An 18948-nucleotide genomic window follows, 5' to 3' on the forward strand; every position below is an offset into this window, starting at 1 on the left:
TGATTGATAGTTAATGTTCGCCATTATTGTCACGTACAGTAAATACTACTAGATTCAACTAGAGAATGTACCGTAACTCTCTATGCCTACACTACACAGACCACAAAGGAAGTGTGGATTAAATGACTTCAGACCAAATCAAGTCTCAACCAATAAAAATGTCTAATTTGCTGGGGTCCCAGACATAAAATAAAAACGTACCAAAAGGGGGTCTGTGGCCTGCCCTGAAGCATATCAGATTGGCGGTCCTTGGATTTTAAGACTGAATCGTAGTTGTAGTGAAACTTTGTACCCGCTTTATTAGTGGACAGAAGCCCATTGCATCCCCCCTCCCCAGTATGTGCTTACTGCTTATCATCCCAAACACCTCTATCCCCCCCCATGCATACAATTACCTCCATCCCCCTATACCAGCACACTCATTAGCACACGCACAATAGCAACCCTCCGAATGAAAGCCACAAAGCAAAAACAACCACTCGTGTGTCACCAATGTTTTCAGACTCTAATTGTTATAACCCTCTCCCCATTGATACTGTGTGGAAGTTAAAATGTGAAAGATGCACACATGGACATAACATGGGCCCCAGTTTAACCTGAATAACTTACACCTCATTGATAATGATGGCAATAAAAAACATAAATGAACCCAATAAAACCCCTGTGGTGAAAGTGGTAGCAAAAATAGTGTATTGACAAACCAATCTAATTGACTGCAACAGACTTCATTAAGAGCGCCTACAGCATTCAGCAATAAAAGAACACAACCATGGCTGTTGACTTGTTTATACTCCAAAAAATTACGGATTTAAGAGGAAAAACGTTGCGGATTACATTACAAGTAAGCAACCCAGTTGTACGACAAAGTAGGATATCACTCAGGTATATTAAAGCATCTGTAAAGTAAAAACACACTGGAAACAAACTCGTTGAATGATGGTTTATTGATATTGTGCTTGTAACAAATTACGTCACATTATGGTTGAGCATAAAGCAGGCTGTATCGTGTCCATCTCCAAACAAGCTGCTTGTCTAAAGAGAAACTAAACTGAAACAACCTGGTCATCAAGTCCATCATGATTATTTAAACATTCAAGAGTGTATTTTCTAATAGACAAAAGGAACAAAGGAAGCTTTTTTTTTTAAACATAAAACTGTACAAATATAGCATGCTCGTGTTGAGTTCAAATGGTGCAAATAAAAAATAGGATGTGCAAAGTGAGAGACAAACTCATCTGCCTGATTAAGACAGTACGTTTCAACAATGTGATGGAACTATTATAGTGCAAACTATGACTATTTTGGTTTGGAAGTTGACATTTCTTAATGTTTGACATCAGAAAAGAAACACCAGAGACAAAGTGATTCAAGTGAAGTGTGCATTAAATTCTCAAAACATATAAAAAGATTGAAAAATTGCATAAAACCTTAAAATAGATGCAAAAACACAGCTTTGAAAGTCTTTGCGTCGTATCCCTCCATGTTGAGGAATATAAATGATGAAAGGCCAGGAAGCTACCAGGTGGTGCATGCAGGTGCATTAACAACAAAATTGCATCCAGTTAAGAATGAACTATTGCAGTGAAATAAAAGGAAAATAAAGTATCCCAATTACAATGGGGTGGGGGTGTTCAAAACAAGAGAATGGAGAAAAAAAACCATCCTCACACCAGTGACTTTGAACTGCCTTTTGCCTGAAGGGAAACACACAGGAGTTAAGTGGAACCTCAAGACCAAGGTGGTCTCCTTTCACACACACGTGCAAATTTCCATGAGATAGAGGGGGATGTGGTAACAGAACAATACATTCAGCTGAAACCTACAGTGTAAAAAAGGCCATTCTCTTCAACAGATTATGAAGTTAAAAAACAATGTCTAAAAAGAGAAAAGTACGTCGTTTGTCTTTTGGGTGGATAGAGCATGAATTCTGTGAGAGGGCACCGATAATATTCATTCGGCTATACATTTAGTGTACATTCATAATTTCACCCATGAATCAATGGAACCCCATGATGCAAAGCTCGTTTCCACATGTAGTACGTCGAGCGAGGCGTGAGGGGGAAAAGGGACCTGAACTCTTTGAACGTGGGGAAAGACTTCTCCTCGAAACGTTGCTGCAGGAACAGCTTTGCCTTTGCTTTGAAGTTGGCCAGAGCCACAACGTCCATGACAAACATGTGGTTCTCCGTGGGCGCCATGGCGGGATGACTGTACAGAGAAAGAGAGCCGTTGATGTGGGGCATGGTGGGGCTATTCAGACCTTCAGGACTCCCCTCAAAGGAGAACACATGCTGACCAGCCATCTTCCGCTCCATCGCCTCGTTCTCCATCTGTGTTGTGGCCCTCTCAATCGGCTCCTCTTTGACCTGTGCAGCGGCTCTCCCTATGGCCTGCTCCTCCATTGGCGTGGTGGCTCTACCAAAACTCCTCTCCATCGCCTGCTCTTCCATCTGTGTCGTCATAGTGTCTCTCTCCATGCTCTCAGAGACATCGACAACGGGAACGATCCGTTTTCGCTCGTTCCGCCACTGCCAGTACAAACAGGGTGACATGGACGGGTACTTCAGCTTGAACTTCATCAGAGACCATTTGGACCGCTGAACGTGCCTCTTTGCTTCATCCCTCAGGCACTTCTTACTCATGTATGCCCGGCGGAGACTTTCATGTTTTCGCCGAAAGAGCTTGGTTCTTGGAGCGGCAGGCTGGGCAGAGGGCGAGGCAGAGAGAATCGGTGGGGAGGGCAGACTCGTTGGACTATGACTCTTGTCCGCGTCCGAGCTGTCTTCACCACTACCAGCGGTGGGCTTGTATCCTCGATTGAACAGCATGGCCTCTCTTCTCCAGTTGTAGTAGGTGGACCTGGAGATCCCAGGAAAGTTCTTCTTGAAGGCCCTGAAGGGAAACGAGGTGTTGGTGGCGATGCAGGTCTGCAGACACCGCTTGGCGTCCTGCATCTGGGCGACGTTTTGGGCACGGTCCGTCTCCAGCTGGCCATAGGTGAGGCCGAACATGCTGGCCACGCTCTCGTGTGTTTCCGACTCGCTCTGCCTGGCCTCTGGAGAGGAGGAGGGCCAGGACTCCGGCTCCGTACTGTCAACGGGACTCACCTCGCCAGTGGAGGGCGAGGTGGTGTAGAAGTTCCCCCCAGACGACATGAGCTCCTGCTTCCAGTCGTAGTAGGTTGACCTAGGAATGCCGGGGAAGAACTCCTTGAACTGCTGCAGCGGGACGACCTTGCCCTCCCGGTAGCAGGCCTGCAGGAAGTGCTTGGCCTCGTACCTCACCGCCGACTTCTGCCTGTGCTCCTGCGACTGCCTCCGCCAGCGGTAGAACGTGGTCTTGGTGATGTTGTACTTGTCCTTCAGACTGGCGTAGGACAGCTGCGAGTCCTTGTTCAGCAGCTGCAGGGTCTTGCTCTGCTCGTTGGCAGGGCTGCCCGTGTTCAGATCCGTCGCCTGGGCCAGCGCCACGAAGTGGTGCGGCATGAACACGGAGCCGGCCCGCAGCTCCCCGGACCACATGATGTGCAGGGTGGGGGCAGCCGCGTCGCCGGTCCGGGGCCGCACCAGGCGGTTGAAGTACGGGCGGATTTTGAGGTTGAACATGGGGTAGACCGAGTAGACGCTGCAGCGCAGCACCGAGGCCAGGGCGTACACGTGCCACATGTTGGCGTAGGAGCCGGGGAAGCAGGAGGCCTTGACGTCCGCGTCGAAGATGGCCTCCAGGACGGCCACGGGCAGGTTGATCATGGCCTCAGACTCCTCGGCGCACAGGCTGAAGCGCACCGCCTGTAGCATCATCTTGGAGTCGATCATCCCACACAGGTAGTAGCGTTTACACAGAAGCATCTCCACCACAGTCCTCACCTGTGAGCAAAACAGCAGTCATGTTAAAATCATTGATAATGAATGCACTGGGTATGATACAGAAGTAAATGATGGTATGCTCTAGCACAGTGGTTCCCAAACATCCCAAAAGTGAGCTTTGATTATACATCTGCCCGGGAATAAAAAACAAGCTTGTAGATCGGCTATTTTCACTACTTCTTAATTATAATTTTCTTAGATTTGTTTGTAAATGTATACAATTATTGTATTATTATAATAATAAAAAACGTTATGATCTTTTTAAATGTATGACAAGAAACCAATAACCACTAATATTCTCTTAATTATTTAAAAAATAGCCGATACATCACATTGTAAGCTTGTAGAAAATGTAATACATTCTTGCATATATGATGACCAAGTGGGTTCTGCGTTTGTGATTAGCATTTTACCCATAAAGTAATAGGTGTTGAAGTGACAACGAATTGCCCATTGATCTCTGCTCACCTGCAGTTCCAAGCTGAGTGCCGTTGTGCCCACGAGCAGAACGCTGGCAGCATCAAACAGCAGGTTGCCCTCGCCCTTACAGGCGATGGGCAGAAGGTCGCCGGGGGCATCGGCTGGGTACAGGCTGTGGGCAATGTCGTCGATGTCCGTGGTGGCGGGGAAGTCCTGGCAGAGGGCCTGGGGCAGCTGGAAGGGAGCCAGGATCTGCTCCACCTCTCTGGCCACCAACATGAGGGCCTCCAGGCCAGAGTTCTCTGTGGCATTCTGGAGCTCTGTCAGCACGGACAGAACGACCTCGCTCCTTTGATTCAGCATACCTGAGAGACAGAACGAGGCAGGACAGGCGACTGTTAGATTGATGTCTTTTTAATTTCAATGACCCCCATTTAATGTCAGACCCCTCTGAATGCCCTACTTGATCATACTACAGCGGCACTCAAAATCAGCAATTCTCTAGGCTAAAAACGAGCTTGTGGATATGCTACTTAAAGATTATTTTAATCCTAACCATTTGGACATTTTCCACGCGACTATGCATTAGATTAGGCCATAATGATCTTTTATGAGACAATGCAAGTACAATCCTCAGTGTATAAATGTTACATGACACTGAGAAGAAATACATGATTTAGTGTGATGATTTTAGAGGTTGGAGATTTTTAAAGGCTCAAATATACAAATACCAATTAATTCATTTGAGAAAAATACTAGGATACATAGCCTACAAATCAATGCATTATTGTAGTAGGCAATAGTGCCACTTCTGTTTGAGTCACAAGCAAGTGCACAATCTGCACACAATCCTTCGGTGTAGCACACAAGTGATACAACAGTCAACAGAATCATTTCATTCATTCTTAAATTAAACCCACTGTAAGAAGCTACACATTAGGACAGGTTGCCAGTGGTCATATTCAAACGAACGAAATTGTAAGTTTTGATATGCATCTGCCATCGTCCCCTTGTGTGCCAGTGTGAGTATGCTGCTGAACCCACTTTGTTTTGTGTGGTCGAGAAAGTTTAATCTACTAGACTAGGGCGCACAAGACGCGAAGCATTTGGATCCGCTGAGGAAATAAAGCCAATTACCACAAAACCACACTGGAAATAACAGTTTAAAAAGTGCTTACCTGTAAAACTCGATGGATCTCCTAGGTAGGTTGCTGCTTCAGACGGTCACTTAGTTTGACGGAGCTTGCGGCCTGCAAGTTGCACTGAAATATTATTGTGGCTTGTTCGCGGTTACTCCATTGTGTGTGCGTGCGTTCGCTGAGTGTGTGTGACTGTGTGTCTGTGCTGTGTCCTGAGGTCCTAGTAGGAGGACAGTGCTAGAGATGTGGTGATAAGGAGGCAGGAACACTACCCTTTAAACCTTCAGGAAATAGTCAATCGCCGTTTCGCTTTTTGTCTTGGAGCAACACCTCCTCCCACCTTCTCACAGCTCTCCTCCACTTGGCTGACTGCAGTCAGGGTCAATTTCAATGTGAAAGGCGCATAACAAAAGCCACCTTGATGATGGGCCATCGTCAAAGAAACATTTAGATAGACGCAGGTTTCGGTGTATTTTGCTTCAAAACATGTTGACTGTTTTTCTTTGCCAAAGAAAGCAAACCCAGACCCAGTCAATAAGGTTGATTTCCAAGTTTATGGATCATGCACAATATTAGGCCTACACAGGCTACACCTTTCAATTTAGATTTTTAGACCGCTATGCTATTGTTTTTTTTATAGTAGCCCAAATAAAGTTTAAACAAGAGATAGTTGGATAGATAATAATATGATATGGTAGCATGTACACCCACCCTTTTCATTTCTGAAGATGTGTGTAGAATAATTTTTGGAACAGTAGAATAGAATTACAGGCACAGCACAACTTTATAAAATTCCAAATTCATATAATTGCACAATTTTGAAACAAACAGAAACATGGCCTATTATTAAACATTACTCAGCATTATAATTATAGTCATTTTTTAACAAAAGGCCTATTAAGTATAGTTGGACATAATTATTGTGACTTTGTGTTCTACATAGCACAAGGTTTATTTTGTGGATTAGAGTGAATGTGCAGACAGGGATTTGGAGACTCTCGTCTGAGACGAGACTGCTTGTTTCTGCAGAGAGTATCATTTTTAACACCTCTCCTCCTCTGTCCTCTCCTCTCCTAGCCTTTTGCAGGATTTGGCTAATCTAGGCCTTTTGTTTTAACACACAAATCCCAACCATTCCTCCAGTCCCAACCCCCCAGCATGCATATACGGTTCCTCACCCCAACACACACACACACACACACACACACACACACACACACACACACACACACACACACACACACACACACACACACACACACACACACACACACACACACACCATGGGACAGAAGCATCCAGTCCTGTCCACTGCAGGTAGCTGATAGACAAGCTGGTGCCATGGTGAATGGTCTGCATATCTTCATCGTGGGTTCTCTGGGGGTTCAAGCCTTTGGCCTGCACCTTATCTGCACTACACAGAGTGGGAGAGTGTTTGCTAATGAATGGCACCGTTTCTGCAGTTTGTTCAATGTGGATGAGTTTAATTATTGACGTACCAAAACATGGAACGCACCACACATATTTATATTAATTCAATTCGATATCCAGGGCAAGATGTTACGTGCAGATGTTATAAATCTGTCTTGGACACTGTCACCACGTATAAATATATACAGGCTCTTTTCGGTTACAAGAACGTATTTCACAGGCCGTGGAGTTGTTTCCTCATATGGCTCGCGTGGTTTCAATTTAAAGTTCTCATAACCTAAGTTGGCTCCTGCTCCCCCTTCAGAGGTGGCTTTGATTCAATACTTTTTTTGCAGTTTGCTAAAAGTACAGATGTACAGTTATACAATAATGCTAAAAGGAAGGATACACAAATACATACAGGAGAACACAAAAAGACATCACTGGTTCTGGAAAGTTCCAGGTTCTTGAAGGTTACCATTCGAAGAGCCATCCCTCAGAGGGACATCTCTATGTTTGGTGTACTGTACATAGCTGTATATTTACTTTGCTGTATTATTGTATAGATCAGTGGTTCTCAGTGTGGGGTTCGGGAACCCCCAGGGACCCTTGGGGGGTTCCAGGGGGTCCCTATGGGTAAATGATTGCTAGTTAATCTTCACCATTATTGCATGTACACCTAAATACAACTGGAGAATGTACATGAATGTTCACAATCACAGTACAGTCTGTTTTGATCAGAATGTCACCGTATAGTCTTTACCTACAGTAGAGAGAGAGATCAAATTAAGACAGGACATATTTTGTCAGAATTGTTTTGAAATAATCTATTGAAAGTGTAGCACTTGAGATGTATAGCATCTCAATTTCGAAGTGGTCCTGGTCCTACACACACACATACAACAAAATGCATGTTACATACATGTTACATACAGTACAGATACATATAGATAGCTATAGCTTGCTCGCCCTCTCACACCCACAGCCCTTTGTTGTACAACAAGAATGTACAACAAGAAATGCATTGACCTGATGGATGATAAATCAAAATAGCGTAAGTACAAACAATTTAGAAGCATACACAAATATGTGAATAAAGGAATATACAACATATCAGATCAAATCACTGCATTTCTTAGATTTTGGTTCCAGAGATAAAATATGACTGACCCCAGTCTAATTGAATCTGCAAAGTAGTTGGTCAGGTCAGTGTAACTGCTTCAAATTCTGAATCTGACACTTTAATGTACGATAAAATCCCAGTGTTCATTGGGGGGTGTACAACAAATGAAACCAAATGGTACACTCTTCTGAGGTAAATCAACACTAGGAATTTTGCTGTGAATGTAGATCAACAAGTGCATTGTTTTTCCTACATTACAAGAATGGACATTTGCTGCCCTTTTTCCAGTTCATGTAATTCAGATAAGCACTTTGTCTATGTTTGAAGTTAATCCTTCATATTAACATGTGATCTGTACAGAGAGTTTCGGTCTTATCTTGCCTGGTTTCCATCAGTGGTTCTCAAACCCATGGTGTCCTTCAAGGGGTTCAAAAATCAGTTAAACCACTTTAACCCTTCTGTAAATGAATGAAGCTGTGTATTTACCCAAATTATGAAAGGGTTTAGGGTTAACAACAATCTTGTTTGGGGGTCACTGGCACAACATATTTTCAGATGGGACTCCATGGGCAAATGCATATTAATTTGGGGATCCTTGACATGAGAAAGTTTGAGAAACACTGGCAAAAACAACTGGCTAGGAGACAATCACACACCTAAAGTGTGTAGATTACCTGTGCTGTGCTACAGTACACTGTTTAAAATGCAAATAAGACAAGACTGGCTGCTGTGTGTGTGTGTGTGTGTGTGTGTGTGTGTGTGTGTGTGTGTGTGTGTGTGTGTGTGTGTGTGTGTGTGTGTGTGTGTGTGTGTGTGTACACACACATGATTGTCGGGGGAGGTAGACAAGTTAAAAGGACTATTCTGAGAAGAAGGTATACAGTTCTTTGTGTATATTTGAATGACAAAAATGAAACAGGAAGGTATCAACTTTGAAGATGTGCTGCTCGCGACAGCAGACACACACAAACAATAAATTGCAAACAAAAAGAAAAGTATTTGAAAACGTATTTCTACTCTAGACAAAATAAGTATTATTTGAATGTCAAGATTGCTGTTGATGTTTTTACACAATGTCCATGTCCTACTGTCAAAAGCTTCTGTAAAATGTTCTGTTGTCCAGATTACTGCAGTACAGTACTCAATCTATTTGAAATTTGACCACAACTCTGAGAGAGTACACTTTGTACAATTTGTACACTCTCCGAGTTACAGACCTGCTATAGGGTCCATTTGGAGAACCCGTCAAGGAACCCTGAAGGTCCCTGGACCACTTTTAACCACTTTGATTACTGTGTTAACTTCCCTGAAGAGAAAAGTAATGATGTCACATCCTAATAATAAAAACAGAAGCACCAGTGATAGTGTTTACTGGTCATACATGTGTGTCCTAACGGAAGCATACACGGTTACTTCCTGTTTAGGCATAATAAACACTCCACTGGACACCGGGAGGTCCAGATCCGCATAGACCACATCATCTGAACATAAATCCTAAATACACGCGCACGCGCACACACACACACACACACACACACACACACACACACACACACACACACACACACACACACACACACACATTTGTATTACTATACTTGTGTGGACATAAACACATTTGAATGAATGCCATATTTTAACCCAAACCCTAGCTGCCATGCACCGATAATGGCTGATCTGCAAGCATACAGCGTGTCCTGCTATGAGGCGTTGTGAGCTTGTAGATCAGGATCAGGAAAAATTCCCTCACAATGTCTATTAATCAATTCTACTACACTTGTGGGGAGCATTTGACCCTCACATATACCACAAACACACACACACACACACACACACACACACACACACACACACACACACACACAAAGCAGTCGTATAATAACTTTTCATATTCATTATTTGAAGTAACTTACACGGTTGATGTTGTCTGAGTTGGCTGGCAGCGGCTTGCCTGTAATACAACACATCAAACATACTCACTTGAATGGTTACAATTGTGTGTAAATCAATTAATGCCTTTGCCATGGAACAGCAGTATTGCTAATACGTAGCCTATGATATACCAACACAGCACAATTATGTATTAACCTACAAACAACTATATACATTTATAGGCCTACTATTATCAAACACAGTCATTTACAAAACTTAAACTTCCGTTTACGTTTAGATTAGATATTGTTAAGTGTATGTACCGGTATACATTTATGTTGTGTTTAGACATTAGATATGATTGAGTTTAGGTATATGGTTAAAATGGCTGTGGCATTAGGAGGTTATGTTTAGGCATAGGTTATGAGTAAATGTAAATGGTGCATTTATATAGCACCTTTATCCAAGGCGCTTTACAGAGATTGTGCATTGCATTCACTCATTCACAGACCAATACCGGAGGAAACCATGCAAGGCACCAACCTGCACATCGGGAGCAATTAGGGGTTCAGAGTCTTGCTCTGAATAATAGTGACGGCACCAGAATTCCCCTCCCATCCAGTGCCATCTCTATTATTTTTTATATATATTTTTTATATTATATTTATACATCTATGCTCAAACCAAGTGGAAGTGTGTAGGGCGAGTGGCAAGGAGCTATAGTTTCAAGAAGGGGGTAACTCTGGGGGAGCCGGGTTTGAACTGTGAACCTTGCGGTTGCTATCCGGTCACTCTACCCCTGAGCCACTGCCACCCCATACATGAGGTCTAGGTAGGGGCCTGGGAAGGTGAATAATCAACAAGTTTATGTAACTTGACTTCAAACTTCTAGATTTGGGTATTGTAGAATTTGATAACCGTACCAGTCTGTGAGCCGCAATAACTTTACGTAACTCACAGGCTACTGTGTGTAAAAAAAACAGATTAGCACATCAAACATAAGTGATTTAAAAGATCACAGTACAGCAGGATCCCAGAGGGTGTGTGTGTATGTTGCGTGCATGTGTGTGTTTGCATGTGTCATGTGAACGTGAGAGTTTGCCATGATATAAAGAGTTCAGATGAAACACTGGCCTTATTGAGGTGCTGGAAAGAATGGGAGTTGGTGATTTGTGCAGTGCGGTGGTTGTTAACTACTGCTATTGTTTTGTTAAGTACACACAAGTATCTGTGGCACAGCAGAGGCTGACTTCTGTGCATTTGTATACACAGCACTCTGTTAGATTGGGGGTGAGGGGGGGGGGGGGGGTAATTGTACATGCATGAACAGGACATTAAAGCCTTTGGTTTCACAACAAAAGGCTGTTCCAAACGTCCACTTTGCATTTGCTTACTACTGTGCTGTGCCAGACGGCACAGGTCCCAATACACTACACATCTACTTGGGTCGTTGTGAGACATGTTGTTGTGCGTGCATATTTAGCCTCATTGGCATACAGAGACTCTGTCCAGTCACTCTTCCAGTTTTATCCCTGTATTTGTATATACCTGTAGTATCCATGCACTGAACAACAGTGGTGTCACATTTTTTCTAATAAGTAAAAGTATCAATACTGAAACGTAGAGACACTCAAGTAACAAGTAAAATTCCTGCAATCAAACGTTACAATATGTATGAAGTTGTCATATTATGTCTAAAATGTATAGAAATCTTTTGAAAATAGCAGATATACAAGCTTAAAATGTGTCGCATCGCAACACGTTGTGAGCACAGATGAACAAGTTATCTCTGACACAGCTAATAGAATTGTACACTGTTGTACAGTGGGGAGCGAACAGTAAGTATATTTGCTCAGAGAAGTACTGTACTTAAGCACAATGTTTAGGTACTTTTACTAGAGCCAAGTGCCAACCCTTGCTGAGATTTAGCCTCTCTGACCCAAAACTAAATAATATTTTGTTATTATTAGATAAGATTTTGTCCACAATTCCATGCTGAATTGATTTTGGTACCATAGGAGAGATAAACGTTCATCAAAAGAACAATTCTTCTCCATTCTCTAATTGTGTAGACGTCTTTTAATTAATTAATGCAGATGTTTAACAATAATTTAACTCTTGAGAGCGTAAAATGAAACCAAATGGGCCCGTAAGTGTCCATTTGTTTTAATTTTACGCTCTCAACACTTAAAGATCTATAAGGCTAAATTTGGTTACCAAATCTCCATCATTTAGCTGGAACCACCTCAAGGATCACTGGTGGTCCCCGGACCACTGGTTGAAAACCATTATCGTAGACGTAGAGTATATCAATTTTGTGATACTTCTACTTCTACTCCTCATACTTTTTTCTTTACTTCAATTATTTGATTGCTTTAGTTACCATTATTTTATACTTCAGATATCCAAAAAGAATAAAGAAAAGAAAAGAAACAGCAGCACACAGAGACAGGCGCAGTGGCGCCACACTGTGGGAGGCTCAAGAATAGGGTGTACTGTATAGGGTATAGTGAGAACCCCACCCCACGCATCTGTTTGTTTACAATTCGAACCCTGGCTGTACTAGGGTGGAAAGCCTGGTGAGGCGAGGTTATGGCATGTACAGATACATATTAAATAAATGGTCGTGAATAACCCCCAAAAATCCTTCCACGGGGCAGATTGCACCCCATTCGCTTGGGGCTGTATATGTAACACCCCTGACTTAATCATCTCACAAGGCTTACATCAGAGGGTGTTGGAGAACTTACTTGACCGTCTTCTGTTCACAACAAACAGAGTGAGCAGAGCTGTCAGCGCCACACAGCTCACCACCCCTACCAGCACAACAGCCACACCTCCATTGCCACTGTCTGCAAATTAAATTAAATGGTGCATTTATAGCATATATACTGTAAGTTCACACACACACTGTACTGTACAGGAAACCATGATGCAAGGCATCAAGCCGCTCATCGGGAGCAGGTAGGCAGATTGCTCAAAGACACTCTGACGGTAGCACAGGGGGAGCCGGGGATCGAACTGGGAACCTTTCCCGAATCTGATGTGGCCTCTCCTATACCTCCTGAGCCACTGCTACCCCAGCGCAGGCCATTTCAGTAACTTAGTTCAATGAAATTCAGTTAAATTCAGATCAGTCCAATTCTGTTCAGTTCATTTCAACACAATTCGATTTAGTAAATTCAGTACAATTCTGTTCAATTCAATACATTCCAATACACTTACTTTATCTGTTGTAGTATATTGTTAACATACATGGATACAGTTCATCACTGTTATTGGGTAGAAATCTCATATCTTGGCCTGGGCCGTGTCTGAGCGGTCCAGGCACCTATAGGCTGGTAATCAGCCTGGTGGCGTGTTGCCCTCTCCCCCTTTACCCATTCTGACCGGGCACCCATTTTGGTGTTAGCATCATGTTATGCTTTACCAATTGAAAAATAGCAGATCTACAAGCTCATATCGCGCCACCGAGTGGCGCGATACGAGCTTGTAGGTCTGCTATTTTTGAAAAATTCGAAGAACGACTGACATTTTTAGAATCTGATCTCAGGTCAGAATGGGTTGATCAGACCAGAGTGTGTCCAGTGGAAACCTCGTATGAATCTGATCTCAGGTCAGAATGGGTTAACCGTCTAATTACTGTACTCTACTTGATCATACCACAGCGTCACACAAAAGCATCAAAAGCAGCAGATCTGCAAGCTCGAAATGTGACGCTTTGCACCACGCTTCGAGCACTGCTACTTTTGCTGTTTTTGAATTTGTATACTGTAACATATGAGGTTTTCAGCCGACAGAGGCAATAAGCTTTTTGTTAATACTTGTTGTTTTGTGTTGTATAGACACGACTTGACTAATGCATAGTTTTCTGTTTGCATATGGTATGTTCTGCAATGTCCTGTTGCACAGTGTTATGGTCCTACTTACTGTACATCCGTATTGTGGCGAGTCTTATGTCAAGTTGTGCTGTGCAGGTTAATTGCTGGGTTGTTTCAACACCATGTTATGTCAAAGCTGTTTCCTAACGAGTAACTAGTACTTGTGTCATAGCCTGAATCTTATGCTGCAATTTCCCATCTATAATATTTGCATTGAGCTTCATGGACACCATTGTGAATTTGAATTACATGTTCTGATGACAATTCGCAATGAATGAAATAATGTGTTCTGATCTTGCAGAATATGAAGACAAACAGCTTCATCAATATTGTGGTTTGTGTGTGTGTGTGATTTCATTACCTTGAGATTGAGGATCCACTTCAGAACCATAATTATTATCAGAATAATTAGGATCTGGTCCTCCGAAGATGCCACGCCTCCCGTTACCTATATGAAAACGTTTTTAAAAGTTATTAATTAGATTGGTCTTCTTTATATTACAACTACCAATTTTATTTGTTAAATTATTCATTTTCCCCCCATGCAGCCGATGATATATAATGTTTTTGGCTCTGTATATCAATATATTATGCGAAGCCTGCGTAGCTAGTTCAGGCAGACAACTCGTGAACGCGCCTACCTGATCAGGTGACTAGTCACGTCACGTGCACTCTCTACCTGATCAGGTGACTAGTCACATCACGTGCACTCTCTACCTGATCAGGGCGGCTCATTTAAACTGCCGCTCTGCCATTCCTGGCTTCTCTCTCCTGCTGTGCGGTCGCTGCTGCTCTCTCTCTGCTCTCCGCCTCGCTGCCTATCTGCTGTGCTCTGCTCATGAAGTTGCTGCAAATCCCACCGCCTCCCCAGCATCCACCTGTAGGCTTTGTTTCTAGGTCCCCCTGCATGGGGGTCTTAATTCATTCCCTGTAGCGTAATTCAATTTCGTCTTATATCTCATCATGTCATCAATGTATATTCATATTCAGGGCATGAATGGGGACAGAGCCGATCTATGCTTCATATATCCATGCTCAACTTTGCTCAAATATGCTATATTCATTCTAAGAGTTTGTTTGACTGAAATGATATTGTGAATTTGTGATATGAGACTTGATATTGTCTGGGATTGTGCTGGCGGATGACAACATGCGTACCTGGGCCTGGGGGTCTCATGGGGAACGACAGGGTTGCTTTGACCTCCGTACCACGGTACGCCTGGCATAGAAACACCCTGCTGTCCTCATTCTGAACAAAGATCCGGGTGTTACATGAGCTACGGCGTAATACTCGGTTCTGGATCTCATTGTCTTCAACGTCCACCCACCTCAACCTCACTGTAGGATCAACACATGCACCTCGCCCTTTGGCAGTGACCAGCATACAGCCAAATGAGATGATTGAATTAGATCTTCGAATGGACCCTCCTAAAAAAAGAGAGAGAGAGAGAGAGACACAGACAGACAACTTTATTTCATTGAATGGAAATTTGTTCTGTTGTGTTTTGGTTGAAATACACTCCCTGCAGAAGCTTTCATATAATACTTCATATTAGAAATATTAGACTTTTATGATTATTATTATTACTACTACTACCGGTATTATTATTATTATCACACTCACTGCTCAGGACTGACACATGAATCCTGTCGTTTGTTCCATCTCGGCAGCAGTACAGCCCAGCATCTTCTGCTGTGATGGCTTTGTTTGGTAGATGTGAAGGGCATTCAGGACCTGTTACTAGAATCCCTGGCGAAGATGTGATGTGCGCATTCCGCTTGATGACCTCAGTATCAGTGAGGCTGGATTCGGTGTCACCATTGATGACTTCAGTAGCACTTAGGTTGGATGTTCCATTAAAGACCTCAGCAGCAGTGACGTTGGATTCTCCATTGGTGACCTCAGCATCAGTGAGGTTGGATTCTCCATTGATGACCTCAGCAGCAGTGAGGTTGGATGCTCCATTGATATTGGTGAGCTCAGCAGCAGTGAGGTTGGAGGCTCCATTGATATTGGTGACCTCAGCAGCAGTGAGGTTGGAGGCTCCATTGATATTGGTGAGCTCAGCAGCAGTGAGGTTGGAGGCTCCATTGATATTGGTGACCTCAGCAGCAGTGAGGTTGGATGCTCCATTGATATTGGTGAGCTCAGCAGCAGTGAGGTTGGAGGCTCCATTGATATTGGTGACCTCAGCAGCAGTGAGGTTGGAGGCTCCATTGATATTGGTGAGCTCAGCAGCAGTGAGGTTGGATGCTCCATTGATATTGGTGAGCTCAGCAGCAGTGAGGTTGGATGCTCCATTGATATTGGTGAGCTCAGCAGCAGTGAGGTTGGATGCTCCATTGATATTGGTGAGCTCAGCAGCAGTGAGGTTGGATGCTCCCTTGATATTGGTGAGCTCAGCAGCAGTGAGGTTGGATGCTCCCTTGATATTGGTGACCTCAGCAGCAGTGAGGTTGGATGCTCCATTGACGACCTTAGCAGTGAGGCTGGATGCTACATCTTCCGCACTGTCTGGGCATCTCTCGGGCAAGACAGCATCATCGCCCTCTGCTATGATCCATCTGCGTTGGGCGATGACACCTGTACCTTTTGGAGGACATCGGTAAGGACAATAATATGCAGCAGATGTGTCCTGATTTTCAACCACTTTCAACCTGATGCCATTATTTGTGAGCATGTTGGCAAACCTTTTTGAAAATAAAAATCACCCCTGTGTGAAGTTAGTGGTGCAACTATACTTTTATTGTGATAGTTACTGTACTGTACTGTACTGTACTGTACTGTACTGTACTGTACTGTACTGTACTGTACTGTACTGTACTGTACTGTAGTTGGTTGTACTTTTATTTAGGGGTGCACGATTATGAAATTATGACCGATATCCGATCTCCGATTATTATTTTTATTTACAAATTAAATGTAGAATTATTTTTAATTGGTGAAACTGGTGAAAACCGATTAAATAATCAGTATTATTTTGAGACCATTCCGATACCGATATGTCATTTCGTAGATATGGTCAATTTATGCTACCGATTGCATCCCTACTAGTTATCGTTACAGTGCTGCTCAGTGTGAATGGGTCTTTAGGCTGCTCAACAGTGCCACTTTAAGTCACCCAGCGGTAATGCAGCTGTTCATACCCCAAACAGACAGACATACCTGTACATATAATAATTGGAGCAGTGTGCACAGCTCAAAAATAAATAAGTAAATAGCCGATCTAAAGGCCAGCCCACACCAATGAAACTCCTTGCAACCACATTGGGTGCCCAATGGCAGTTGCAAGGAGTTGCATCGATGTGGACTGGCCTTAAAACTGTTTTGTTGCGACTAGTTGCATTGGTGCGGTCTGCCATAAGGTCATGCCACATTGTGAGCTGGTAGAAAACAGCCCTCAATTAGTGTCCTTTCACATAGATGTATTTGCCTATAACACAACAAAGGCCTACAGTCTACATAAATACAATATATCTTTGTTTATTTTTCTCATCATTCTCGTCATTTTAAAATTAGTCCCTTGCCACACACATTTTGTGTGTTGTATGTATCCTACTGACTCATCTGCCAGTGAGGAGCCCCCACTGGGATGACATGGAACAGGATACTCCTCCCGCCTAACACTCCCTGCTGCACGCACGCGAGCACGCACACACGCAAGCACGCACGCACGCATGCACGCACCTGTAGGCATCCCTATACACACTGCCGTCACACATAAAAGTAGTGAAAATAGCAATATACAAAACGCTTTGCAAGGCCATTTTAAAAAGGAACTGTTTTGCACAAGGTTTCTATACCGACGGCAACAATAGTATTTGTACCATGCATGTTTCAATAATTTCAACATTCAGTATTTTCATTGTGGGAAAATCTCTGCAGAGAATAGTTCTCTAGATACAGAACCTATCTTTAATTAATCTTTATTGAGATTTTCAAGGTGGGCCGGTGGGCCCTTGATCCAGAAAAGGTTGGAAAGTCACTAATTACAAAGTGCCAAAGTGACGCGATGTAAGCATGTAGATCCCAACGCTCTAATGCTTAGTATTAAGCCGTATTTCCGCTATTCGAAAATAGCCACATCTACAAGCTCATATATTGTGAACGTTGGGAATTTGTTGGGCATGTAGATCTACTATCCTGCAAAGATATATAAAACTAGTATGGAGCCCTGAGGGACTCCGGGTTTAAGTGTGTCACACTGTGAGGTATTGGGGAGGTGTTCTCACCTGTGTTGCTGAAGAGAACGTGCAGCAGCAGCAGTAGAACATGGTGGACGAAGACCATGATGACTCTCTCTCTCTGTTCCTTCAGTCACACTGTTCTCCCGTTTGGTTTTACTGGACGGAACGCATCACCATGCATGCACTTCCTGTGTGACAATATCCTGTCTCTGTCTACAGACACGATGTGTGATGACAACGGAAACGCTACTCACACGTGACCCTTTAACCACATCAGTGGTGCAAAGAGTAAAGTACATTTGTACTTGAGTACAATTTTGAGATATATATATATATATTTTACTTTACTGGAATTTCTATTTCCACGTTTCAATATATTATACTTCTACTGCACTACACCTCAGAGACTCAATTATTTGAAAATTATAGTTACGATTACTTTGCAGGTGTATAGTACAAAACATAACACATTTCTGCTATTCGAAAATAGCCACAGACAAGCTCATATTGTGAGCATTGGGAGCTTGTATATATCGGCCATTTTGGGCAAAGAGGTGGTGTATAAAGATAAATGGAGGACTATTTTTGGTGTGTTATCAGTCAGAGACAAAGAAGAGAGGATCCTTAAGAAATATCGAATCTATAGAACAAAATATAATACGTCTTGCCGAGCCATGTGAGGCCAGGAGCCTTTCTCCTGTTTCTGTAGCACGAGGCAGCTTGATGTGGACTCTCCTGGACATGATGCTAGCATGACAGGGACTTACTCACAATTCCACCTTAATGCTGAGTATTAAGGGAATTGAGTCTTACTAGGTATGACCCGGCCAAGGATCGAATCCAGACCTCCCAGTCTCAGGGAGGACACTGAGCTGGTTACAACAACATAGACAAGAAAACAGCCAGCAAGTGTATTTGCCAATAACAAAGGCCAATATAATAAATACAATATAATCTTAGGTAGTTTACTAAACAGTGGTTATATTGACAGATGATAGGGTAGGCTTCACTGAACATCCCTGACTTATTGAGTGGGCACATAATATATT

At 43.0% G+C, this 18948-nt stretch overlaps 1 protein-coding gene across 1 annotated transcript; it reads right to left on the bottom strand.

Annotated features, from left to right (window-relative positions):
* Positions 1-1985: 1985 nt before the first annotated feature.
* vrtn (vertebrae development associated) lies at positions 1986-18009 on the bottom strand (the record flags this gene model as incomplete). Its single annotated transcript, XM_080791359.1, has 10 exons — positions 17945-18009; positions 16153-16301; positions 15336-15576; positions 14870-15139; positions 14073-14159; positions 12581-12682; positions 9872-9909; positions 7222-7228; positions 4335-4651; positions 1986-3866 (listed from the first exon to the last, which is right to left on the bottom strand). Exons 1-10 carry the CDS (start codon positions 18000-18002, stop codon positions 1986-1988), a joined length of 3150 nt encoding a protein of 1049 aa, XP_080647485.1. The 5' UTR covers positions 18003-18009.
* Positions 18010-18948: the final 939 nt, after the last annotated feature.

The sequence above is a fragment of the Protomyctophum bolini genome, assembly GCF_963924005.1.
Source record: "Protomyctophum bolini genome assembly, chromosome: 19".
In the NCBI taxonomy this organism is placed as follows: domain Eukaryota; kingdom Metazoa; phylum Chordata; class Actinopteri; order Myctophiformes; family Myctophidae; genus Protomyctophum; species Protomyctophum bolini.